The following is a 10,619-nucleotide window of genomic DNA, read 5'->3' as shown; positions in this document are numbered from 1 at the left end:
GATAGATAGAAAAAGGGCTAAGCAACAGTTGTACCTATTGAAGTGTCAACCTGTTGTTCCATGGATGTACATATATATCTATCTATATATATATATATAGCAATCTGTTCAGTGATCCGTTTGATGATCCTAATTGTTGTACCTTTCGTAAATTATTTTTATGATCCGAAAAATCTTTTCTACCAGATAATATAAAAAGTTAAAATAAATTTTTCCAATGAAAATCTATATTTCTTTTTATTAACAGAATTTTCTTATAGATCTAAAATCATATATATTTTTTCAAGGGATAACAAGCGTTAGCACACAAGACCAAAGGTCTTGGGTTCGAATCTCGCATGCATGATTGTAGATGCTTATTGCTAAGGAGTTCCATATGAAGATGAAACAGCCATTCAGTACTTTTAGGTTTTCAATGATGGTCTTGCTTAGATTGACTCGTGTATTCAAATGAAGAAGAACTTCATGTTGAATATTTGGTTAGAACATGACATCATTTAAACATAAAGTATTAATTGTTTTGTTGATTCACTGAAGAAGTAAACAAACTTTTGGGAATATTTATTGTAAACAAACTTGTTTTTTATTTAATTGGAATAATACTTAAGCAATTCCTAGGAAGGAAGAAAGTTATGAAGCAATTTTAATCTTAAGGTTTAAGGAAAGATAAAGAGTGTATACACCTGCGCCATTGTTATCGATTCTGAGCCATGTCACACAGAGTCTCTTTATATATTTTTTTATATTTTTTGTTTGAATCTTCCCATCGATGTGTTAGGACTGCAACTGGTCAGTCTCTAATTGGCATATGTGCATACTGTGCGTATTGCATCGATATAGCCTTAAGTTAGTGTTACACAAAGTTCAATTTTAATTTAATATCAGTACATGTTTCGACTTTTTTCAAGATAATGAGAATGAAAACTTGAATCCTATGTTCAGTAAACAATCTGTCTCAGTCAGCTTGATAAAAATTTGCTACAGTTACAAACTACTTAAGAGCAACAAGACGACTGATTGCCTCAACTGATACTAGTTACAATAGAATTGATGAAATTTGACTGACAGTGGAATGGAGTGGATGAGTGCTTCGTCTACTTGACAGTTTTCAGCTGTATGTACCTGCATCCGAGTTGGTGTTCACTACGGGACTAGAACTCAATGAAGCCGTTTTATCCAATTTGCACTTCGTGACTCGTTGATACTAGTGTAAACTATAAGTACATCATCTCGGTTCTTCTAAGTGATGACTATTATTCCTTGTCACCATTCAACTATCATCAATATCATGATTAGCTAAACCTTCAGATTAACTGATAACTAGTTTAAACATAAGTTAAAAAACTAACAGTTACTTTGAAAAATCACAACGAAGTGACCTTCGATACACATATTCATGTGATCCATGAAGTAAGCATAATTTAATTAAGCACAAAGGCTTAGTCTAGGCTTTCTATTGACTAATGACCAGTTATCAATATTAGTCTACAAAGATGTTATAAGCTGTTCACTGCATCAAATAATGAAAAGTACAGAGATTCTTAGAAATATTAACTACAAAATAGATGAGAGAATAACTACACCATTTGAAGTATAATGATGAATTAATTTGTGAAGCTGCGATTGTTAAAAAAATATGAAGGAAAACAGCCACACTTACCTCCGCAGCTTCATTATAATCTAAATAACATTTTAATTGTAATCCACCTGGTGTACCTTGTCCAATAATTGGAGGGAGAAATGATTCAAACATATGTATTCTTGCCTCTTTATTTGGTAAGTCAACTAGAATCCGTTTTTCTAATCGACGAAGCATTGCATGATCTAATTCCCTGTAAACGTAGAAGTAACAGTAGGGGTGACGTATAATTTAGAATAATATTAGTTCAGACAAGCAATGAAACGTCTTTCTTTTCTGAGGGACACTAGCTTGGTTTATATGTTGTATTATCCACGAATTGTTGTCATTTGAAGTCCTATTTAAAACCAGTGTTGTGTCTTTTTATGGCGCTTCTCAGTAACTAGTTAAAGTAAGAGATTTGAACCATTGTACTTCAAGTGCGTGGTTAAACTATAAGGTCCTTATATCCATTTTTATAGCGAGATCGTGGAACTGCACTTTGGTAAAACCTTATACTTGGAAAAATTACCATCCAGTCCCGGTTGGTTTCTACCAGTTGTTTTTACCAAAGTTAATCCACAATTAATGCTAACTACGAAATGTTTTATTTAAATCAGTTTTAATTCACAACTTTTATTTATATCTCTTTTAATAAAATAGATCAATGAGATATAGTTAATTAATGTTTGTAAAGGTCAATATAATTGTATACAGTGAATCGGGTTAAAATTATAAGAAACTTTGTAAATATCATTAGTGACTAGCTTCAAGAGATATTTCCTGGAGTTCTAGTGAGAAGCAGTGACCAGTGGAGTTCATTGGGTCTGTTGTGAATTAGTAACTGACTGAAAACAATGGTGGATGTGTCTCTCAATTTCGTGGATTAGTTGAATTTAGACATTAACACCGTTGGATGTTGGCTCAGTGGTCAAGTGCTTAAGCGCTCGCGCTCGAGACCGACAGGTCCTGGGTTCGAATCTCGCGAGGCGGGATCGTGGATATATCTTTCCATCTAAGGTACAAATATGAATGATAGATAAAATCATTGATTAGATTAGGGAACGCTAACTATCTACAATATCAACAACTATTCATTTGATACTCCAATAATATCAGCAGTTATATCTAAAAAGTAAGTAACTCCAAAATATCATTTTGCAGCTTGTAGCACAGATTCATTTTAGTTAAACAGTCATTGAAAATCGGGAAAAATTTGACAGCAATTTTGTCCTAGTACGTGACTTCTCAGCAGTGTGTATATACGGACATACCTGAGATCAGGTTCATGTCTTGCAGGAAGTGATGATCTTCAAGACCACTGAACCAGGATTCAGTAATTCGCGTTTCCAACTTCAATCAACCGATGATATTGTGTGACACCATTGGTCATAAACTACCTCACACTCAACATGATATTACACTTGTGATGATTTCTCACTATAGTGCATGAAATCGCCCCTCAGAATGAATCGCTAGTGAGCATACACCTATTTAAGTCTTCTTTAGATACTAAATAGAGGTTATTTTAATCAGGTGAATTTTCGTCTATGTGACATACTTTTAAAATACTTACTTCCATGTTTAGTTTTCCCAATGATTATTCTGTCGTCATGTACATTTAAATTATCATTAAATGCTATATAAGCTTGATATTCTATTCACTTGTACATCCATAAACAAGGATCAACAATTAGACAACATGGGATGTCATTATTTTAATCGATCTATGTAGACAACTTTGAGATCAACTAATTACAAAATAATACAATGAGAATTGACTAATATAGGACTTATGAAATATTTTTAAACTGTTCACACTGGTTCGGAAATTCTGCCAATGATATTGTCTATATTGACGATGGAATCTTCAGAATTGAGCAACAAAGCTTTATAAACACAAATGTATCTAAATAATTTTGTTCTGCTTTTATTATTCCACTAATCGAGGGCTTGAAAATTATACAATTTCTGAAATCCTACTTATGAGTAGTACAAAACAAATAAAGTAACGTTATATAAAAAAATCGCAACATTTTAATGTGGTATATTTTGAATCATATATTCATAATATTTAATTTAACTTTACCATGGAAGATTGGACGCAGCCAGTAAAAAGACTAGATCATCAGATTTTGCTAGACCATCCATTTGCATTAGTAATTCAGTTTTCATTCTACGTGATCCTTCATGTTCATTTCCAACTGATATATTTGAGTTTCCTCCACCGGAAGAACCATATCCAGATATTGAACCTCTTTGTGACATTAGGGAGTCTAACTCATCTAAGAATATAGTTGAAGGAGCATGAAATCTAGCCAATTCAAAAAGTACCTGTGATTTGAAAGTGATTCATAAATGTATACTTGAATTAAGCAAACGAGAACCAAAGGTGTTAGATACAAATATAATTAAATTAATACCTGCTAAGGTCATTCGATATCAGTGTCTCGTTCCCGATATTATTGAACTCCGATAGTAAGAACTTCTCACTTATTCTCTGGCAGGGTCAACACTATTTACTAGTTTCAAGTCCAGACGAAAGAGTTATTCAATACTTTGTTGGTTATGAGGAAAAATAACTTTCTTGAGCAGTCACTACGAATCCACTTACTTTTCAGTATCTATATCTTACAGTCAAACAAGTAAGTGAAACTGTGTATCTCAAAAATAAATCATAACCTTTGATTTTACTAGAGATAGGAAACAAATTTGTCATTAGACCTGAGATTACAGGGAGTTTTAATGTAACTACTATAACACAAATAAAATCAATGAAGAAACTTACACGAACTAATTTCTCCGAATCACCTCTCCATTTACTAACAATAGTCGATGCAGAAATATTAAAAAATGTTGTTTTGCATTCAGTAGCAACAGCTTTAGCGAGAAGAGTCTTTCCTGTGCCTAAATTGAAAAAAACAATGCCTAGTTTAACGTACAGATAAAAGATAACATGTAATAGTCTCTTAATGCTTATGTATAGATATATTTTGTCTAAAATGTATATAAGGCTATCAGTATGGAGTAGTGGAGATTGTTGGGTTCTATTGAAATCACGATTCAATCTAAGTTAGACAACCAACGAAAACCTAGGAGTAATGAATGGAATTTTATTCCTAGTATGGAACTCTTCAATAGTCAGCACTCACTACTTCTCAGATGGGAGTCGAACCCAAGACTTTTGGTCTTGCACGCATATGTCTAACCTCTAAACACCTGAACCTGTATTCAATGATGTTCATGTTTGACTTTATTCATTCCATGATATTGAGCGAACATCTTCTATTGTGTTCGGTGGGTAACTTCCTTAAGCCTGATACCTTTAAACTTCACTGGACTGTTACCAAGACTAATGTATGGTTCTGCATTTTCAATTACCTTGAGTGTTATTTATCAGTAACATGATGAAAAGTAAAATTCCTGTTGTAACGAAATCACGATTGAGTCTCATTAAAATTGCAAGCAAATAACGAGGTAACTCTATACATTTTAGTATTTCATCATATATATATATAAAAGTAACTTATTAAGTGATGTACTTGAATATGAGTCACACTTTCAATCTGAAAGTTTCTAATGCTACTTGATCGCCTAAATCAAAGGTAGCTGAAGCAGTTTTCAAATCTGAGATAGATGTAAACTTTTTATCGCCCCTTGACCGACCACTTTAAAAACATCTTAGCTATAATATATTGAGCAGACGAGATTCCGTCAATATTTAGAAAATGTCATATACAAACAATCCCTGAGTATATTGCACCGTAATTTTTGTTCATACAATTTACTGATCGTGATTCGTTGATAACTGTTCATTTAAACGAAGTGGCTATAAACTTTATTCTCATTTAAATGGTTTCATTGATAACTTTTCTCTTTATCTTGTGAGTATTTTGCACAATGATATATGTAAGTTGAAACATTTCATGTATACCTGTAGCTCTCCAACAAGTACGGAAGTCTTGGGGGAACTGTTGTCCCCAGTTTGATTTCAATCCATGTCATCCAGCTGAACACTATGAGACGTTACGTAAATGATATCAAGAGATATTTAAACTGAATAACAACTGGTCAGTGAATAGATTTCTGTTTATTCATTTCTTAGTGCTAATCAAGTTCTGTTGATCAAATTACAATATATACACTGGTCTAAGCGACTCAACATCTCCTGGACTATATTATGGTATTGGATAGGTGTCGATAGTAGGACTACCCATTGCACTTCATTTCTTTTTAAAGACCAAAATTATAGGGTATAAATATCTAATAAATGTAGACCCAGCTATTATTGACTTCTATTGTATGATATAAAGAATACATTTTGATGTAACTTTTTGTTGCTAGTAGTTACTGAAATTGTGCACGGTTTATGTAAATTACCTGGAGGTCCATATAGTAATAATCCTTTCCAGGGTGATAATATTCCTGCGAACAATTGAGGGTACTGTAATAATAAAATAAACAAGCATTGTTAACTGATGACAGTAAACATTTAAAGACTGTTGGTGTCAAAATCGAAATGTAAGTATATTTAGCGGCCAAGCCGAAAAGTAGAGTGAAGAACCAGTCCTATGTTGAACTGTTCGTTAATGTTCAAAATATAACCAACTTGTATTTGCTAACAATATCAACACATCCTGTCAAGAAGCCCATATACCAAAAATAGCTAATCAATTCTGAATTCCAATGACAAATCAGTACCGACCTGTACAAATAATAATGAACTTCACACCACACTAATAACGTCATAGAATTGGCACTTTTCTTTTCAATGTAACGCATTCAAAACCTTACACTATCGCTTCCTGTTGTCATCGTCGAATTGTCTTAAGCATGCTCCAATGCTGATTATTACCGACCACCATCATTGTTAAATGTAAATGCATTCCATCTGTTTACTGAATCGTCCACTTACTAAATCTCCTGCAATTTTTTTCCAGATCTTCCTACTCATACTGCTCTGTACTCTCCGCCAGAATAAATGTACTTTCAAGATAAACGTGAACCACTACACTACTAAAAAGCAAAGTTTTCTTTCTCAGTAACTTATGTTCCTAACCTATAACTTTATAGATATTATCAGTGTATAGCTAACTCTTCAGTCTCAACAATTATTTGATCAAACGTAAATATTGGCTAGCAAAGTGTTATATTGACATTTTCAATTTCATAAATAAAACATCTATCAGCTATAATGTAAAATTTCATTTGATCAGTTTTCTAACTATTCACTATTTCAGTTCACTTAATGCTATTTAGTTGCGCAACAATCACTGGGTTCATCTTATAAAAAGTATAATGAATAAGTCTCCTCGCCATTACTCTTAAAAAAAGACTCACAAACTTGAGGAGCTTTAAATTATTGGGTGAATACGTTTAGATTGTCCCTTCACAATAAGATATTATTATTTTTGCTTGCATTTATCTCAGGAAAAGAATATGGTACAACACTCTGATTAGTAGTACTTTTTATACGAACAATATGATTAGATATGAGAGATAATATAGAATGAATAGAATAAGCCTAGCAACGAGATCCAGACTAACTGTTTTGTCCTTTTTACCAATCATCACCTGGACGTACCTACATTCCGAAGTTGACACTCACTCATCGTTCACCGGATGACGGCTCTCATATAGTGTGAAACCCGCTTTCTGGAACTCGCCTCCTGTCCCAAGCACGGATAAAAGAGGGTGATTGAACACGGGGTCAGCAGCTCCATCTCATAGAAAACAACTTTGCTAAAAACGCTTACCAGGAAAAAACATTTAAACTCTACCATGGGAGATTAAAGATCTTCATTTAGAACAATTATGACATCCTATGGTGAAAGCCAAAATTCTTCGGAAGTCACGAGACAGATGCCTCTTCTAACACATGAGAATCAATAGAGGAGCCTACATATTCTCAGATCACCACTTGGTGGTTGCCAAGATGAAAATGAAGCTATAGGAGCACTGAAAAACTGAATAATTAACATTACAAAGGTTCGAGACAGAATTCCTTCGACATACTGGCAAACTCAACCAATTCAAGATAGATCTCAACAACAGGCTCCAAGCCTTACAAGATCTATTGAAAGAAGAAGAAACTACTATGGAGGACAATTGGAAAGGGATCAAAGAAGCACGGCCTTTAGTTTGTCAGGAGGTTCTGGGCCGTAAGAAGCGTCATCATGAGGAATGGATCTCTGTCGAAACCCTGGACAAGGTTTAAGAAAGGGAGCACAGAAGATGGCAGTTAACAACAGCCGAACAAGAGTGGAGAAATTCATGGCAAGAACTGAATACACAGAAGCATACAAGCAAGTGAAGAAGAGCTCTAGAGCTGACAAGCAGAAATACGTAGAAGAGCTCGGTGACATTTCACTGACCATACAAGATGATTTGGACTTCTCATATGACCTAACTCTTCTATCCCATACACATCAACAAATGCAGGTCAATACAGTCAGTGCAGCAGGAGCCTCAGCTTCAGTAGGTCTGAACACACACAAAAGAAAAAGTAACATCCTCAAATATATCACAGAGAACACCAAACCAATTTCACTTGATGGAGAAGCTCTAGAAGAAGCGGAAACGTTCACGTACCTGGGAAGCATCATCGATGAACAAGGAGGATCTGATGCAGACATAAAGGCGGGGGTTGACAAAACAAGGACAGCATTTCTACAATTGAAGAACATATGGAACTCAAAACAACTGTCAACCAACATCGAAGTCATGATCTTCAATACGATCGTCAAGACAGTTGTAGTAAACGGAGCTGAAACTTCGAGAACTACTCCAATCGTGGTCAAAAATTTATAAGTATTTCTGAACAGTCGTCCACACAGGATACTCAATGTCCATTTCCCGAATACCGTCAGCAATAGTCAGCAGTAGAAGAGAAAAAACCAGTTCTCAGCTGAAGCCGAAATTAGGAAAAACGTTGGAAGTGGATAGGACATACACTATGGAAATCATCAAACTGCAACACCAGGAAAGCTCTAACCTGAAATCCTGAATGCAAAAGAAAAGAGAAATACTAAACAATATATTGAGTTGAGATTTGTAGGTAGATATCAAAAGAACGAGTAGCAATTGGAAAATCTTGTAAGGAGAGGTCGACCAGTCAAATAGCTGCGGAAATGAGGAGATATAACTTAACGGTGCTCAGAATCCGTCAAACTCATTGGATCCAAGCTGGACGAAAACGATTGGCCTCGAGTGAGATACTGTTGAACTCTAATCATGAAGAGGAAGACGCTATGCACACTTAGGGAGTTGCTGTGATGCTATTCAAAGAAGCACATAAAGCACTCATATGATGGGAATCTCATGGATCAACAATCATCAAAGCATCTTCCGAAAAAAAACTTGTGAGGAGAGCCCAGGACAGACTTTCTTGGAGAATGCTGGTTGGCGACCAAAGCTCTACGAAGGTTAACGTTAGTAAGTTGGTAAGTTGCTCACAGTAACGCTGATATAAGACTCCCCAAACTAACGTGGATGAAGCTGGGTTCAAATTTTCTAGTTGAAGTTAGCACTTTTTAATTGGTAAGCCAGAAAAGTGTAAAATGCTTGATGACTGATTCAAATGAGCTTACCTTTATTGGGTAAACAACTGCTTCTTTTACAAGACGTTTAGCAGAGCTTAGACCGATTATATCATCCCATCGAACATTTGGATTTTGAAGGAATATATCCTAAAATGTTAGTTAAAACACACTGTGATAAAAACCATGAGGATTCTTAGTATACTACTGTTTTAAATAAACAAATCACTTCAGTTAACAGTTAGATATACAGAAACATGACAAATGACAGTTAAAAGAATGCAAAGATATGGGCATTGCAATAAGATGTTAAGAAGTTGAATGTGAGCAATTCATGGATGTGGCTGTCTTCAAATCAAATGATTTATATCATGTAACCGTATACCTTTGGATTTTTAATTATTCAAGTGAAGTGGCATGGAGCTGATGATACACTATAATCATAGTCTTTCTCTTCAGTAGTTAGTACTTTATCTTCGCCTAAAGATAACGGTGATATGTTTCAAACCTATATGTGTAATTGCGATTCCGGATAGACAATTATCTGAATTGCAAAACATGGACCGAAACTGTTTCAAATGACCTACATTAGTAATCCTGTTGGTTAATTAATCTCACTTTGTTTCTAATATCACTCAACGATCATAATCATTTTGTAGTATACATGTGCAGTCTAAGGAAATATGACTTAGTCATGTGAAAACACTACTATATAAAAATTCATCCATTTACTAAGTAAACAATATTCGCAAACTTATTTAGCTAATCATAAATATGTTTATATAATCAGTTCGTCAACTACACACAAATCAAAAAGACTTATCAGGATCTTCTATTTCAAAACATCACAATTACTTTTAGATCAAAGAAACATTCAGAAGGGGATTTGTGGAGATTTCAGTATTTTTCAAAGTTGAAAATCATAAACTATCGTAACTCGTTGACTTAGTGAATAACCCTTTCAAGTGTAAAATAATAGATGATAATCATTTTGGTTATACCGTAAACATCAACACTAAAATGCAGGTGAATTAGCTCTTGAGTTCAGCAAAGGATAAGACACAAATCCTAAAATTAACTGCTACCTATTAATACACGGATAAAATATAATCAGAATAACCACTATTTTCACAAGACAAGTAATAATTTAGTCTTTCCCCAAATCAGAAAGTTAATAAACTCGTGAATTTTTTGTTTTTTGAAAAAAAACATTTTGCAGGAGCGTTTACTAAAGCCTCTAGGTAGTTATTTAGGCTACACAGGAGAATGGCGAAGTTTGGCTTTGACAATATCACGTGTAAGTCTCACTTTCTATCATATATTTTTCTTAATTATATCTTATGTTTAGACTCCAAAAATTAAATAATTTTCTTGAATCGATACTTTATTCGAATTCCTAAGATTTTATGGGTAACGGATAATGTTTCTTTGTTTTTTTCAAAGTTGAAATCATGAGTCAATTG

At 34.1% G+C, this 10,619-nt stretch overlaps 1 protein-coding gene across 1 annotated transcript in view; it reads right to left on the bottom strand.

The window, feature by feature from the left end:
- Smp_140150 (katanin-related) overlaps positions 1–10,619 on the bottom strand; it is a gene marked incomplete at both ends in the record, with an annotated part of 16,470 nt that overhangs the window by 1,608 nt on the left and 4,243 nt on the right. Inside the window, 5 exons of the mRNA XM_018793643.1 lie at positions 1,657–1,832; positions 3,708–3,952; positions 4,407–4,525; positions 5,999–6,062; positions 9,208–9,306. Coding sequence (XP_018647126.1) covers positions 1,657–1,832; positions 3,708–3,952; positions 4,407–4,525; positions 5,999–6,062; positions 9,208–9,306 — 703 coding nt within the window. The remainder of the gene's footprint in view (positions 1–1,656; positions 1,833–3,707; positions 3,953–4,406; positions 4,526–5,998; positions 6,063–9,207; positions 9,307–10,619) is intronic.

This window comes from Schistosoma mansoni (genome assembly GCF_000237925.1).
Source record: "Schistosoma mansoni, WGS project CABG00000000 data, supercontig 0199, strain Puerto Rico, whole genome shotgun sequence".
In the NCBI taxonomy this organism is placed as follows: Eukaryota; Metazoa; Platyhelminthes; class Trematoda; order Strigeidida; family Schistosomatidae; genus Schistosoma; species Schistosoma mansoni.
Note: the sequence above shows the minus strand (reverse complement) of the source record. Positions and strands in the feature narration are given on the sequence as shown.